This window comes from Erigeron canadensis, chromosome 2, assembly GCF_010389155.1.
Source record: "Erigeron canadensis isolate Cc75 chromosome 2, C_canadensis_v1, whole genome shotgun sequence".
NCBI lineage: Eukaryota > Viridiplantae > Streptophyta > Magnoliopsida > Asterales > Asteraceae > Erigeron > Erigeron canadensis.
Window position 1 is genome coordinate 30,532,733 of NC_057762.1, and position 16,895 is coordinate 30,549,627.

The 16,895-nt window shown below is 33.9% G+C and overlaps 3 protein-coding genes across 3 annotated transcripts; 1 reads left to right on the top strand and 2 right to left on the bottom strand.

The window, feature by feature from the left end:
- Nucleotides 1-1,003: 1,003 nt before the first annotated feature.
- Nucleotides 1,004-3,525, bottom strand: LOC122586926 (TOM1-like protein 1). Its single transcript, XM_043758956.1, has 4 exons — nucleotides 3,415-3,525; nucleotides 2,492-3,078; nucleotides 2,154-2,405; nucleotides 1,004-1,625 (listed from the first exon to the last, which is right to left on the bottom strand). The coding sequence occupies exons 2-4, from the start codon at nucleotides 3,008-3,010 to the stop codon at nucleotides 1,227-1,229; spliced, it is 1,170 nt and encodes a 389-aa protein (XP_043614891.1). The 5' UTR covers nucleotides 3,011-3,078; nucleotides 3,415-3,525; the 3' UTR covers nucleotides 1,004-1,226.
- Nucleotides 3,526-6,290: 2,765 nt separating this feature from the next.
- LOC122587441 (peptidyl-tRNA hydrolase 2, mitochondrial) lies at nucleotides 6,291-11,131 on the top strand. Its single transcript, XM_043759612.1, has 8 exons — nucleotides 6,291-6,427; nucleotides 7,207-7,502; nucleotides 8,141-8,199; nucleotides 8,508-8,567; nucleotides 8,693-8,762; nucleotides 10,027-10,096; nucleotides 10,323-10,349; nucleotides 10,870-11,131. The coding sequence occupies exons 2-8, from the start codon at nucleotides 7,290-7,292 to the stop codon at nucleotides 10,917-10,919; spliced, it is 549 nt and encodes a 182-aa protein (XP_043615547.1). The 5' UTR covers nucleotides 6,291-6,427; nucleotides 7,207-7,289; the 3' UTR covers nucleotides 10,920-11,131.
- Nucleotides 11,132-11,540: 409 nt separating this feature from the next.
- On the bottom strand, nucleotides 11,541-14,437 carry LOC122587323 (binding partner of ACD11 1). The gene is made up of 5 exons (XM_043759457.1): nucleotides 14,338-14,437; nucleotides 13,062-13,165; nucleotides 12,795-12,870; nucleotides 12,609-12,704; nucleotides 11,541-12,295 (listed from the first exon to the last, which is right to left on the bottom strand). The coding sequence occupies exons 1-5, from the start codon at nucleotides 14,341-14,343 to the stop codon at nucleotides 11,780-11,782; spliced, it is 798 nt and encodes a 265-aa protein (XP_043615392.1). The 5' UTR covers nucleotides 14,344-14,437; the 3' UTR covers nucleotides 11,541-11,779.
- Between the last annotated feature and the right edge of the window lie 2,458 nt (nucleotides 14,438-16,895).

The following is a 16,895-nucleotide window of genomic DNA, read 5'->3' on the forward strand; positions in this document are numbered from 1 at the left end:
AACAAATGCTATGCGCCTATGCATATCTTGTCGTCTCTATTCTAAGAGTGCATGGAGGGAAATGAAGCTCTAAAAGCTGTAGACATATTTTTTCATTGGATAATTCTAACAATCAATAGAATATGAGTTTCCGTAGCAAAATTTAATAACATATCACCAGTCATTCAAAGATTTATGAAACATACCTCTAAAAATTTATACAACATCATCTTTTTTCCTGGTTTTTTGATTTCTTGCTCAACTTTCGGGACTACTCGGGATTTGGTACTGATTTTCCGGTCCCATCTCGGTACGGTACCGGTACCGGTACCAATACAAATGGGACCGGGATCGGTACCATGTTTTGTTCATTTTCGAGATCGGTACCGTCGGTACCGGGACGGGACGGTATTAGTCCCACGCCCATCCCTAGTTTAGAGGGTGTGCAAACCCGATTTTCGGCCGGGGCATAAATTTTAAAGGGGCATAAATTTTTGAAATTTATATGTATAATATGTTAAAAGATGTGTTAAAAGTTATTGAAATTTTATTTTCGATCAACAATGTCTCAAGAAAGACTTAGTAGATTGGCCATAATAGTTATTGATAACAAAAACATAGATAACATAAATTGTGAAGAGCTAATTAACCAATTTGATATGAAGAATGCTAGGAGAGCTTCACGGATCATCGAGTAAATTAGTAACTATTATGGTATGTAATTCTAAAATTATGATCTTATTATGTATATATAATTTTCTATTATAATGCTAATTATCGTTGATAAAAAAAGTTATTTATATATTTGAATTCGGTTAAAGCTATGGGCACAATTTTCTTTGTTCGGCCGGGGTGTTAAAATTCTCAGGGCCGCCACTACTGGTTCATTGTGGTAACCTAACTAAGAAATGGTAACTTACATCATACTTACCTTTGATTCAATTAAATCATGACTATCATACTCAAAACAATTGTTTACACACTCTTCCATATCTAATACAGTAATGAACAAGAAAGAACAATCTGAACAACACATCACATAACCATTTGTATCTATAGTGTGAAAGCATAGCAATGGTTCAGGCAACAACTAGCTTTGTCCATGATGCTTGTAATTAACAATGGTAAAAGCTCCAAATATGACCCCACACCGATAAATTGAAAAAAGAACAAAGAACATAAAAAAGAACCTAAATTCATGTTCATCACAACCTGAGTGAGACAAATTTCGATGTGTGGTAGAAAGCCTAAAAACTAATAAGATCGTCTTTGGATGGTTTATCCTTTTTAGGTTCGGAGGAGCCACCACCTTTCTTTCCAAAGATCATTTCATCAAGATCATCCATCATATCATCATTGTTGTTGTTGCCACGAGACCCTGCAGGCTTTCTGACCAATGACTCTTCTTTCCCAACATGAGGTGGCTCGTCAGGCTCAGCAGCAACAGCAATCATGGCGGGTGGCTCACGGTGTACCTCATTAGGTTTCTTCATGTCTTCATACTTTGACAGAACTTTCTGGATTTCATCATTCACACTCAAGGCCTCAAAGAGCAGAGCCTCGTCATCTCCTCCTGTCTCCACTATTCTCTGAACAGTAAGCTGGGACTGGCGACATTGCTGTACTAGTGTTGAGGTCAAGTCATCCTGTAATTACAGCAAATATAAGACGTTAGGTATAAACTTTGACAAGAGACCTACTAAAGTTAACAAATAGTGGTAGAAGTGACGAATGACAAACTATATAGCATCATGTTTAAGGCTTTAGATCTCCTATACATTGACATTTAGATCTCACAAGTAGAGGTGGCAAAATGGATGGGTCAGACAGGTGGGGGAATAAGTCAAATGGATTACAGTCAAAATGGGTTAATTGTTGTGCATGCTGACACAGGCAAGGTGGAATCGAAAAAGGTCACAGAGCTGACACACTTCCCATCACTTGTATTGTGGATACAGGCTTAGTGTGTTATATATGATAAGAAAAAACAAGACTAATTCAACGATAACTGATTTTTAAAATCGAATGATTTAGGAAGCTTCAGTGCTTTGTGCACCAATGTAGGTAACTTTCTCAAAACATAAATACTTTAAGTGATATAGATGGTCATTATGTGTTCTACAACTTGTATACAATTCTGTCGTACGAATGTAATTTTCAGTGCAATAAAATACCTGCAAAGCATCCTGCTGTGGTGAAGAAGATAGAACAGTGGATAGAAGCTCAACACTGTTCCGTGCCACATCAAAGGCTTCCTTTGTTTGTTCGGGTGACAAGCTTTGAATCTGAATCGGCATCTCCTGATGAACCTGCTGTGGGGGGACGGGATATACTTCTGGAGGCTGAATTGAACGAGGAGGGGTAAATATTGGAGCCAAGCTCTCGCTATCACGACCAGGGAATCGTATACCTCTTGATTTCAAGCTCTGTCATTACACAACCAATGAAGAGCTTAATCTCATTTATTAGCCAAAATTAGATTATGAACACAGGTCCTAACCAATAACAATACCTTGTATGTCTCTTCATAAACAGGCAGATATCGAAGCTCCTCAGTTGACTCACCCCAAGCTTCAATCAATATCAAAGCCTTATTACGATTATTAACAACCGTCTGCGGATCATCAATCAACTTCACCATCTCATCAAGCACTCTTTCCGCAGCAACTTCCGAAAATGCTTTCTCGCAGTTCTTGACAACAGTCTCAAGCAACACCAAAGTCAAGTACTGAATCCTAGCATTCTTCAACATAATCCTTTTCTTTATCGCACGTATCATATCAATACTACTAATCCTCTCAGTATTAATCATGTCACACAGTTCAAGATTAGTCGCCCAATCCGGCTCATTTAGCGTCTCTGCAGTTGCTTCCTCCACAAGATTGTCAGCTTGATTCGGACCTTGAAAAAACTCCTTCATTTTAAAACTCATCGAACTCATTCCCGCAGTAATCTTCTGACCGACCTCCGATCCACCAATCTTAAGACGCTCCCCGAGCGCGTTAACTTTGTCCATTAGATTATCACTCATCTTTCCGAATCCCTAAATGTATTAACCAATTCCCTTATAAACCTAAACTTGATCAGATCTTTAAAACCCTAAAAAACCCAAGTTATAAATACAAAAAATCAGATCTTCAAAACCCTAAAAAGTAAAAACACTAACTTTCAACTATAAGAAAAATACCCAAATTGCTAATTACACTAATCAGACAGTTTAAACTTATATATTTACTAAAACTTATTAAAGGGTGTCTAAAGATATCATCAAAATACTAACTTTACAATCTGATCAGATGATAAGTCAATTCAACCATAAGGAAATAATTATAAAGTTACTAAATTTCTAGATTCCAATTAATAATAAAAAAAAAATGATCACATACAAAATTCAAGAAATATGAAATCGCAACAAAAAAGAGTTAAAGTTTGTACCTTTTAGAACTAAAATTGAAAGAAGATGAAATAGTTAGGTTTTTCTTGGATGTTTAGGAATTTGGGGGTTTATAATTTGGTCGAAAGGTAGACTTTTTGAAGGTGGGGTTTGTGTTTCCTTGAAGTTGCAGCAAGACTTTCTTATACCCTTGACTTACATATTACAGTAATGGTCCTTCGAAATTAGGTATGAACATTTTTTCCTGTTGAGGTTTACAGTCCTTTAGGAATTTGTAAACGATTTTATAACTGTTCTTTGAGTAACTATTTGCGATCGCTTTTTGTAAGATTAGCTGATATTCTTTTGAATAAAAATCGAGTTTGATTCTCATTTACTTACACAGGAAGTGAACTACAAAACTCGATTTAAAATTCTCGATTTATTTCACTACCCGCAAGTAATAGGTAATGTTATTTATATCTTCATTTATACCAACTTCAAGTTATTTATATCTTCATTTACACCAACTTTAAGTTATTTATATCTTCATTTACACCACCTTCTACTCTTCAAATAGTAGATAGTATCATTCAATTTACACCCGCATACACAATGTCAAAATGGCTTTTAATATATACTATTAATAACAGTAAACTAATACAACTTTTCATTCAACCCGTTCTAAAAAACTCACCTTCTTGCCACCCTATCTCTCCCACCACTCCTTAAATCTGGTTGTTGTCTCCCACCAAGCATGGTCGCCCTGTAGATTATCCGAGGCCCTATATTATATATACGTAATGGACTCTCTACAACTGAAGATAAATATATGCTTAAAAACATTATTAACATTAACAAGTTAATAACTATAGAATAATATTAAAACAATGGCTGCAAAAAGCTTTTTAAGTTACATATTTGGATACATCTTTAAGTTACATATTTAGATACATCACAAATTGCAAAGTCTAACTTTTCTTTTCTTTTGTAAGTTAGGCTTATATATTAAATAAAGAAAATATTAAAAAAATTTAAACAAAGAAAATATTAAAAAATTTTAAAACTATAAGAGTTTACCTTTTAATAAATTAAGTTTTTAATTGGTCAAATGACCTATTAGAGTTTTTATTGATTAATTTAGCTCCAACACAATTATTTATAACTAACTTATATCTATACTATCTAATAAAATAAATCACTCATTTTTTCCTTTAAATTTTTTACTTTTGAAAAACCAAAAATACCCCTTTTCTTTATTCACTAATTTAAACATCTCCATCTAATATACCTATAATATCCTTAATGAAATAATTTACAATATATATCTCTCAAAGACTTAAAATATATACACTACTACCTTTAATATCAACTATTTTTACATTCAACACCATCGTTGCCCCCACCGTCGTCCTCACTGCCGCCCCCACTACGTCACCACCACCTCCGCCATTACTATCCTTACTGCCACCACATTGCGCATGCATAAATCTAATATAAAGAAACTCAATATAGATTTAATATATCTAACAAATTTTAAAGTATATATACTAATTTAAAATGTATATACATCCCAAATTAGTTCTCGTTAGCATGTTATTACTTAGCATAATCAGAAAGAATAAGAACTTATGTGTATTAATAGTTACATACACTGAAAATTATTGGGCCCCTGATTTATGTGGGACCTGTTCATTTGCTCCTGCTGCAAGACCTCTAAATCTGGATCTGCCACCAAGACCATGTACCTTCGATCACTATCTCGGTTTAACATTGCAACCTTCAATCATCAACTCTATACACCAGATCTACCCGCAACACCTATTCTAACTACCACCACTAGACCCGAAAAGAGAGAGAGAAGCGACGGTGGCTTACTTATCTAAATTAGATCCTACACTAGAAACTTTAGTGCTTTTGAATAAATTAAAAAAGAAAAAACACGCTCCAAACATTAAATTTTTTATTTTTTTTTAAGTCAACATGCACGTGGCCCAAAATCTCAACGTTCACTAGCATCAGCTCATATGGGTCGATGGTGCTTGCTGGAGCTCTTTGTTAAATTTTGCCAATGAAGAAATTGCAATAGAACCGATTTGCCGATGCCACTTGCCTGTATAGACCTTGCATACAAATAAATAATCAAATTAGGAGTGATTTATGTTTGGTTGAGTGAACAAGTTGGTGTCGAACCTAATGATTCCCACTTTTGCCATTCAACTGAACTAATTATTCATTACTAGGATAGTCCATTAACTATGAAGTTTATCAAAATCATGATTTTGAAATTGGGTTAGTATGCTATGTATATGTACATGTTTAAACACACATTGACGTAACATGTGTTCAAAAAGACAAGTACCAATCTCATATCCTCACATGATAAATACATTCAATATGTTAATTTATGTTGGCTATATGAATGAGAAACTTAATAATGTTATCTAAATACATTCGATGTGTTAATTTATGTTGGCTATATCAATGAGGAATTTAATAACGTTATCTTTTAATAAGGTGATAAATTTCAACATGTTTTTAATATTTTCAAGTAAACTTCATACAAATACCACATTCAAATAAAACATATGTGATTACCGGCCAACCTAATTGGTAAAAAATTGCAATGTATCATAATACTCAAAGGCAAGTGAATTTTTTTGTGTCTAAGTTTCGTAAAAATGACAAATTATTTTTGACTGAAATTTAACGGCCTAATCATTTTTTTTTCTAAGCCTAGTTCCAAATTTTTTCCAAACTATCAATAAAATATCTAAATTAAGTCGAACACGACTTTTTGGCACTACAACTTTTGGTATATACTTATCATATATAAGAGAATGGGTAACTTTTTATATTTTTAGTTTTTACTGTGTCCAATGAAAGTTAAAGACTAGTAAAAATAGTTGAAGCAAAGGTTTATTTGGAAAGTAGAAAAGAAAATAAATAAAAAAGGAGTAGAAGTGATTAGAGTTGTAGTGGGACGCCGCAGGCATCCCCAAACTCATCGTCGTCATCATCATCATCATCATCATCATCTTTCCGATCGACCCTGCTCAATGCTACTGTTTATTGGTACCCCATTTATATTCTCTATATTCCTTTTAATTTAATTTCTTTCTTATTAATCTGTCTTTTTGTAACAATTTGTTCAATTCCTAAACCCCATCAAGTTTATTGATTTTAGGCCAACAGTTATGTATGTTTCATTGTTGATTATATTAAACCTAGTTAATTTTTATTTGAACATTCGGTCGGAATACGACACCAGGGAAACCTCACCACCCTAGACAACGAGATATTGACCAGGGGCCTTTACAAGTTAACATCTCTTAAGATACATGTATTTTGGGCATATGATATTAATAGGGATGTATATGAACCCAACAAAGGGCTTTTCATGGACAGTGGTGTTACCTTTTAAGTTTAACCGAAAAATAACTTGTACTTGAACAAACCGACTTTTTGTGTTCATAAGTTTTCCCATATTCGTTCACTTAAGAAGTAAACAAACGAAGATGAACAAACATATGCGAACATACAGTTTTTCATATATAAACTGTATTGGTTCTCGTTTATGTTCGTTTGTTTTTGTTCACTCTATTGCTATATCTATATGTATGAGATATGAGATATATAAGCATATACTGTGATATAGTTATATAAACGGACAAACTACACAAACGGCCGTTAGCGAACAACTTCCCAGACACAATTGAATGGGCATTTAGGAGATAGTAATGATTAAGAATTGGAAAAACTGCTTGATGTAATTCTGGCTTTTCTTGATTAATAGTTTATTTATCTGGGGTTTGAAGTAATTCTAATGGTATTATTTTTTATGCTTATTGCAGGTTCACATTGATCTGGCTTTCTAAAACATAACTTTCTTCAATTTGGATTTGAGGCAAAAGGTGTTGAACTGAATTTGGGTTTGATGGATGTAACGTCATGGCTAAGTGCTATCTTAGTTGGGGCAGGCTGTCTAGCTATGGGATTTTTTGTTGGTGCAGAGAAACCTTATCGCAAGTTTATACCAAAAAACAAAGCCGCTGAAACTGCGGCACTTGTAGATGGAAAAAAGAAGGGTCAGGCGAAACCACCCCTTGAGATTGAAAAACTTGCTGAGATTATTGAAGATTTTAAGATGGTAAGCCTCAAAACATCCTTTTTGTCTGAATGGGCTGTAGTGTGCTTTTGCTGTTTGAAGCTGTTATAACCAAATAAGTAGACGATTGAGTGTTTGGTAAATTTGATTATTTAAGGAATTTATAGCTAGAATGACCAAAAGGGTCATTTGTACGGGGAAAAGTGAGAGACATTAATCTAAAGAAAGTTATAAACTTAAGTACTTAACATAAAACTGGATAAATATATTACAGTTATGCATTACATGCTTGTACAGTTTGCTATGAAACTTATACGTTGTGGTATATGTGTCAAATGAAGTGGTGGCTATATCACCTCCCATAATCTAAATGCTAGTATACTCTAACTGAATAAGTTTAAAAGAAAAGGTAAATAAGCTATTGTATTTTACTTCTGTTTTGTCGTATGGTGTAAAACTGGTTTTCTAATCCTTAAATATTTGTAGAATTATTTGTTTAAAACCTAAACTCTGATTATTGCCGCATGAAGTCGCAATAATCAGGTAAATGTTTCCAAAATGCAATCGTAAGTGGTAATGATCAGTGAAACTGTTTCCAGAAACCCCCTGGTCTGTGCATGAACATGAATTTCCAAACCTTAAAGGCTTCAACATGGATGATTCTTTTTTTTTTTATTCAGGTGTTGGTTGTAAGGAATGACCTAAAGATGGGGAAAGGGAAGATTGCTGCCCAGTGCAGGTAGCTATAACATCACACATTGTTAGTACTTGAAATGCAGCTATATTGACTGCTAATTTGGAGTATGCCAGTTAAAGAAGGCATCAAAGTAACACATCAAATGTAAAGTAGAAATGGAATGGCAACACAGTAACAACTTTTGGTATTATGTGTTTTTAAGTGCTTATATTTCAATGATGTATGTATCACATAATTGATCTTAGTTCTTTCAATTCTGGAAACATCTTTGAAGAATCAATAATGCTATAAAGATTCATCATGTGTTTATATGATTTTCTCATAATGACATAATTGTGCTTGTTTTGCAGTCATGCAACTTTGGGTCTTTATAAAAAGATTCTTCACCGAGCACCTAAAGCTTTAAGCAGGTACCTTTGTAAACCATTTCAGCATCTATCCTAAAAATGCACTTTTTTTTTTGAACGGCAGAATAAAAATGCACTTTTACATGTGCTGTTAATTATGTGGGTTTTTTTGGGGTGCAATTATGCAGGTGGGAGATGTGTGGCCAGGTTAAAGTGGTGGTGAAAATTGAAAGCGAAGATGATATGCTGGAATTACAGGTACAATTTTATTGCTTTAATCTATATGATAAAACTTTGCTGGATAAACACTCGACCATATTTTGCTCATCATGAAAGGTTATAAACGGTGATGGGACAACTGGGCAGGGCAGGTTTGGTAGCTTTTGAGGTTGGGCCGCCCCAAACACACATGCCTTTGTCCATATTTTTGGTTTAAAGAAATGTGTTAAATGTAAGTATGATTATCTAATTACTAAAATAATATAACTTTTTTAATAAAACGATTGATGCGGTTGTTATGCATCTACAACATGTTCAGACTTTGAACCTGTTTGAATTGTTTTCTTTTTTTAGTCAAGTCCTTTAGCTAAACCCGTTTGACCCATCATAAATAACTAAAGCCGAAATATATATGGGTTGAAATTGCCGGCTTTAGTGATAGGCAACGTTGGTGCAACCCAGAACTAAATTGTTACGCTTGTGACATTGGTATGAAAGTTCAATCAATCTTCAAACCCACCATGAACAGTGCCATAGATTTTGTGAAAAGAGATCCCACTATTTGGAATTGACCTTTCTATTAGGCAATGGTTGTTCAAATGCCCTTTAAAGTGCATAGTGAAAACAACCAATGTTTTGGGACCTTATAGATTCATTACTTCCTCTATTCTCAGAACTGTCAGGCATTATTAACTGACACTCAACCATGTTTTAGGTACGTAAAGGTTCATTACTTAAAATATTCTCTAAGATGAAGCTGAAACTTCTCTAAATTTAGTAGCGCTTTTGTATTTATAATCGGTTAAGAATTGATATTAGAAAGTCATCCAAGAAAATCTTACGCTAGAAAGTGTCTGACTTCTGATTTTCGCATATATAATTCCAGTCCAATCCCTTAGTAGTTTAGACTGACTAGTATGATTGCAAGCATGCTACGTAATAAGACTGAATGAGTGACAAAGCAAAAACATTCAATTATATCAGGGAGGCTAATGGAGCAGTGAATGCTTTGGCAGTTTGGCTAACTTATCTCAAACACAGTTTTATTCCAGCCATGAATGAAGTATTCATAACTATGGCCTCTCATTGTATTTATGCATTAATATGTATATAATCATGCAAGTTTAGGTGGGGATATATGTAATTTTTCCTATTTTCATTAACATTTAGTTATTTCCGTCTTATTGTGATATTAAAAAAGATCCACGGCGATTCGCTTGCAGACTAGGGTAGCTATGTTTCTATCTTATATCGTTTTTTCATAGGCATGCCCATGCTTATTTTGGAACTTTTTATTTTACAGGCAAGAGCAAAATCACTGGCTATACCAACTCATATTGTCATTGATGCTGGGCGAACACAGATAGCACCAAGTGAGCTTCCATATTCTTTGTTTTAATGTATTGTTTTTGTTGCATTCTGTTCTATTGATAGTTCCAAGCTTGTTTGCTGTTTCCATAGAATAGTGAAAGAGAATCTTAAATTGAATCCATCTAGGTGAATTTAAAAGTATTTTGCTGCTTCTTTTCTGTTATTCATAATCTATAGATTCTTTTTTGTGATGTATGTATCTAATTTTTTCCATCTTCCGTTTTCCAGATTCAAGGACAGTAATGGCAGTTCTCGGTAAGTTTATCATTTTTCTGGCTCATGTGTAGAGTTCATGTTTCATTAAAAAAAAAAAAAAAAATACATTCCCTTTCCCTTTTTTTTTCTCTCTCATTCAGTGTCACTTGTTAGTGTTTTTCTGTTTATTCATTATCTAAAGGTGAGAATATGTGCAGGCTGGATAATGGGTCAAAATAGGTCGGGTCAGGCTGGGTTAAGTTACAAACTAGTATTTGTCCATCATTATTGACTTATTGTATTCAGTTGAAGTGTCACTAATGGTTGCAAAAAATGTATTATGTCAATTGTATAAATATTATTTCAAAATACAGGAGGTTTAATTCCTGAAAAAAGTACACTCTAGGCAACATTTAATTCATTAGACCCATTTGACTGGTTTCTCATCTTGCTGGTTTTATTTTGTTTGACCTGTTTGAGATAACAACCGAAAGCAAATTTTCCCATTTATAAGTACATGATATGCATCTATTTTGCCGCCTTTACTTCCTTTACAATTATCAAGTGCTTGCACTTGCAGGACCAGCTGATATGGTTGATGATGTAACTGGTGGGTTGAAGCTTCTATAATACTTTGCAGATTAGCAGCAGCCTGCACAGGGCTTATAGAGGTCAAGCCTCTTCAGTGTTACTTGCAGAGATTAATCATTAGTGGCTTTCCTTAAATTAAAAGGATTAGTAGATTTGTTCACTTTTGACCTTTTGTTGATACTTTTGAACCATGTCGCACTAATGAAAAATTGATGATGATGATGATGATGATGATGATGATCAATTACCTATGTAGTGACAGCGTATGTTAGGATAATGTTTTCAAGGGTCTATTCTAATGCATTATCTTATGGTTGAAATAGGAAGTAGATATCTATCAACATTATAGCAGATTATGCATTCTACAATTTGGAATGCAGATATTAAAAGTTAATTCTTGGAAGTATGCTTAAGCAGCTCCGCCTCCCAATGCTGCTTAAACAGTATCTGCTTATTTTAGTGTAAAACAAGTAAATAAACATCTTTTCTACATGAAAATAATCGTTTAACAAACACAAGAAGCTATTACAGTTTAAATAAAGTGAAAATTTTCTGTTAGCATCTTAGCCGATAATAATGATAACAATAAAACTGCGAAAGGATGAATATATGCAATTTACATAGATGTGTACAGTTGGCCAGTAGCCAAAAAGAAACATATCCACAGTGCAAGGTAGGATTTTTATGTAACATAAAAACAAATCAAGCAACCTAAGTCACATGTTTTAGCATTTTCAAGCAACAGTATGTACTTTCAGCTATGACTAATACTAATAAGCAAGTAACATCATGTATCCTTCAATTCATACCATGAAATCCAAAAAGTTTTGCACAATCTACAGCCTACCACTTGAACGAAACAATAAACTATAGTGGAGCCGCGCAGGTGGTGTTCTTGCTCAGCTAGTAGTGGCTTTCGGGGAACCAGGTGGTTCTTGCTGAGTCGACTCGATCTTTCCTGATTGTTCTCCCACTGCCACTTTTTCCATGGTCTTCTGTCCCACTTCTTCAGCAGCTTTTGTGACTTTGTTGAAAGCTCCTGTAGCCCAGGAGGCAGCTGTCAGCACATAGCGATTTTTCATAATGGCAGACCCTGCCTCACTCACTGTCTGCTCTGCTGTCGCAAAGGCGGTTTTGGTCTTCTCCGACACTTGGAATTTTTGATCCAAATCCTTCACTTTCTCGTTCACAAGTGTTGTGCCTATGCTGATTTTTTCTGTGAGACCAACCTTTTGGTCTATTGCGGCGGCTTTTGCAGCAGCTGTAGAAGTAAACTGAAGCTTTTCATCAAAAGCTTTGGCTTTATTGACTGCATCTTTTCCCAGTATGAACCCTCTGGCCAACATGCTGCTCACTACATCCTCTGCCTTTTGAACAACAGCTCCAGCAACGCCCCCACTTTGTTGATCCGTTGCCTAAATCATGAGTTGCCAACCTTAATTTAGATAATACTTTAATATGACCATAAGACTCATTTTGTGAGGTAAAAAAAAAAAAGGAGATATGCTGGTGATATGTGACTAAAAGCTTCTCAAATAAGATTTAAGCAGGTCTGATTAGATAACATTATTTTACTCTGATAAGAAAATTTGTTGTAACTAGCTTGAAACTGATTATTAAATACCGTCCAAACATTCAAACACTGATTAATACAAAAAAAAAAAAAGTCAAAATATCACATCATCATCACTTGCAAAGCCAAACGTCTCGATATTTAGAGAAATGTACCGTGGGTTGTTGCGCTGAAGATGTAATTGCAGAAGGTGGGAGAGTGTAGTCTGGTGCAAGATCAATAGTAACAGACTGGTCAACTATTGTTGCCCCCTAAAATCATAATAACTGAAAGTTGTAAGTTTATGTGCGCCAGCCAAACGGTGAAAGGGTATATCTTCATAGATAAGAAAGTTGATATACCGATAGTAGAACTGCAGTCTCTGCACCTTGACTATCCTTAAAAGTGACAAATGCCTTTTGAGCCCGCTCATTCTCACTGAAACATTAAACAAAACTTAAGCAAAATACTTCTAACATACATGACACTGAAAACAAAGAAGACGAGTTTCCAACTCTTTATCAATTTACAAAAAAAGGAAATTGTGTTAAGAAAATAAATAATAAATCATGACATTTGTTGTGAGAAATGACTTAAGAACTGGTACGAACTGCTAAGAATGACCTCACCTTTGTATATCAATAAATTCAATTTCACCAGAAAACGAAAAGAATTCCTTGATGTCTTGCTCAGAAGCACTCAAGGAAACATTGCTGACTTTCACAGTTCTTACCTGTCAAAAAGAAACGTACAAGTTTCATTGATCATAATTGCATGTGATGCTAAAAGAAACCACATGCCCATGAGATTTACTTCACTATGTACACTATGCTTACCCACAAACTAAATTGTTTTGCAGTCACCAAGAAGAATCATCAGTAAAAAGAGAAACAATAAAGCTGAGTGCTAAACAAAAAGCATGCGATGGAACATGATATGAAGTAACACTGTCACCATGGATAATGCAATATGCTCAAACTAACTTAGTTAGTGTTTGATTTGAAGTCAATAATCACAGAGTATGAGTCTCATAAGAGGACGGAACAAAAGTATGGATTTCTAAACCCAAACATAGAGGATTCTCCGAGTCATACCATTAATGGCAGAAGACAAATATTGGAAATAACCACATGAACTTATACCCTTTTTATAAACAAACGTAAGCACTAACTTAAGCCACCATTCTTTCGGAAAGATTAGAAAAACCATGTGGGATTAACTTCCGATGGATACTAGCCTATGTATACAAATTAAGTTCACCAACGTTAACTGAACCAACTTATGAAGATGCATAAAGCACACAAACATGAAAAATATTGCTAGTTTATATATTGGTTCTCTTAGGTAAATTACTAACTTATATATCCCCATCACTGCCAAATTATAATATACATACATACATATATAAACAACATTATTTGTTTTCCATCACTCTGGCATGTATACAAAAACAATATTGTGCAGCCACTCTAATCGATTTTAATCAAACAAACAAAAGGAACTATTTTTCTTCACTTTTTCATTTTTGCCAAGATAATTAGAACTTCAAAATTTTTCTTAAAATTCCACCATCAAGGTGACCTAGTGGTCCCTAGGCAAACAACTAGGGGTGGTCATGCAAAGGGTTCTAAAATGGTCACTAGGATACCCGTTAGGCCACGTCGCGAAAGACTCGGCCTACCCGGGTAACCTGAACAGGAAAAACCTCATCTAATTACCCAGCAACATAAACATGTTATCATTTGAAAACTAGAATGAACATATGGCATATTGGCATCAAACAATACAAGATAAAAATTGATTAAAAATAATAAACATTAATTAATAAATACTAAAAAAGATAACAAATTTGTGTAGTAAATGAAGAACAAAAAGATGAAAGATTTGAGAGCTGGAATCACTAACCGACATGGTTGATATCAGAATTTGGTTGGGGGAAAGAAAAGAGGCTAATATCCAAGTGAGGTTCCGTGTATGATGTCACTATGATACTATATCAATTACTAGAAGGGAATTTTTTGTAAATATCATTTTGGGTTGGGTTGACCCTTTTTGTGATATAAGATAATAATTAGGGTAAGTTTGTATATAATTTTTGGGATTAGTATTTGAGAATGCAAACAACTTTATTGAAATTGTCATAATGTGTATCAAACTTTAATTATGTGCATTGTATGTAATGAACTTTTAAATCTTATGCATTGCATATGTCTGACCAATAAAAAACTTACAAGTGACAACTTATATGGTTGTCACGTATACATACAATGCACAAAATTTGAAAATTCATTACATACAATACACAAGATTGTAGTTCGATACATATTAATATACTATGACAATTCGTATAAAGTTGCTTACATTCTAATGTACTAATCCTAATTTTTTTGCACTACGTTAGTTTTATGGACTTTTAATGCATCAAAATGATGTTTTTAAGTGTTTCACCGTTCTTATTTAAGACTGTTTTTACCGAAGTGTTACCCTGTGTATTATAAATTCCAATTTGAAAAGTACAGTGTATTGGGTAATTAATGAACACCAATTTACATAAACCCTTTTTAAGTTTATAGGAAAACTTCACTTCTAAATTCTAGGCTAATGGTTAGTCCAAAATGTATCTTTCTTTCGGTTCCTTAAGTCCCAAACCTTAAACAATATAGTAAAATCGGAAAGAATATTTAGATATCAAGGAAGATGTCAAGTATAAACAAGTTCCAATACTAAGTCACAAATTCAAGCCAATTTTATTTAGGTGTATTGGTCATATGTTTCTTCTTAAAGGGTTCCTTATGTAAAAATTACGGACAGGTGAAGCCAATAAATTAAATCAGAGTAGGCCAATATTATTTTTAACCTAAAAATTGTTGAACAATGTGAAACATCAATTTAGTTATAAACGATAGACTTATAGCTATTTAATAACAACAATATAATCAATTATAGAAGAATATCAAGACAATGACATTACAATAGCAAACCACATCATTACAATCTGAATCTAACTAAATCTGTTTGTATCTCTCTTCGTTCTCTTTTGTCGAACGACAATCTACTTTATATCCAGAATTTAGTAATAAGTAAATTATATGGACACCTCTTAAAATTATGCAAAGTTGTAGATTTCAAAAAGATTCCAAATAAAAACAACATTGAGTAATGCAATAAAAATACACCGTAAAACAATGACAAACTTTACATTAAATTATATGAACTATTGAGGACGATAATGATAAGTTGTTACTTACATTAACAAGAATTGATAATAAATGGGTTAATGTTAAAATGAAAATCGTAAGTTCATAAAAATAAAAGAGTTGAGTGGTAACTCCTTAAGGGTGGACAGAGAGCAAAGGCACCCGACCGGTATCAGTTTGAACACCATTCCGACCCTCCGGTACCGGTAGGGTGGGGAGGAAAATGGGGATAGTGGTGCCGGTTGTGATGTCGCATGATTCGACCGTAGGAGCATTAAAAAAAAGTAAAGAAAAGTAAAAGAAATGAATGGGGCCCACATCTAACGGCTACAAGATGTTTTGTCTTTTTCCCTTTCTTTCTTCTTCAAACATTCTGCAAAAAAAATTAAAAAAAATCCACCTTGTAGGTGCAAGTGTGCAACAAAAACAACAACAAACAACCAATAACCCTTTATTTTCAAGAAATAAATATATATTTCCCAAATAACAATCATGAACCTTTTATTCAACAACCCTTTATTTTTCGGATCTGGCCCAACACCCCCAAATTGCGTTGTCGTTTCGTTTTTAGATTGTATTTCCTTGTTTTATTTTGTTGTATTAGTTTAATATTTTAAATAAAAGCTTAAGTCATTAAATAAAAGTTGTAATTATTGTTGAATAAAAATAAATTGAAAATAAATAAAATAGGCTAGGGTGGGGAGGGGTGGCGAGGTATTCACTGCAATTAGGCACCCGACACATACCTATTGAAAAATCAGGGAGGGCGGGGAGGAGTGGCGAGGTACTCCCCCCACCCCTAATAGGTTTTTCTAGTTTTACCTTTTAATTGCTATCTTCAAAATTAAAATGATACATTTTGACCCGTTTCAATGCGTATTTGACTTTTGAAACTTCCTAGATGGGAAAGATGTCTCATGAATCAAATTTGTACTAGGCCTGAATAGGCCATGTATAATAAACGAGTTTCGGTAGTATACTTGGGATGGACCATGGCCATTCTATGTTTAATGTGGCTCCTTCACTGATCACATGTTCAAACCATGTGGTGCACTAATTTGGTGAATTACTAAGTCATTTACTAACAACTAATATTTGATGTTTAAAGAAAAAGCCACAAGTTCAAAGAAAAAACTAATTCTTCTATGAAACCTCCTATATGAAATTTGGATGGGAGTTAATCAACAAATCAAAACACAACACAAATTATGTTTATTTCAATGTATAATTCTTCTTTGATATGAATCAAAAAATTACTAGCATGGA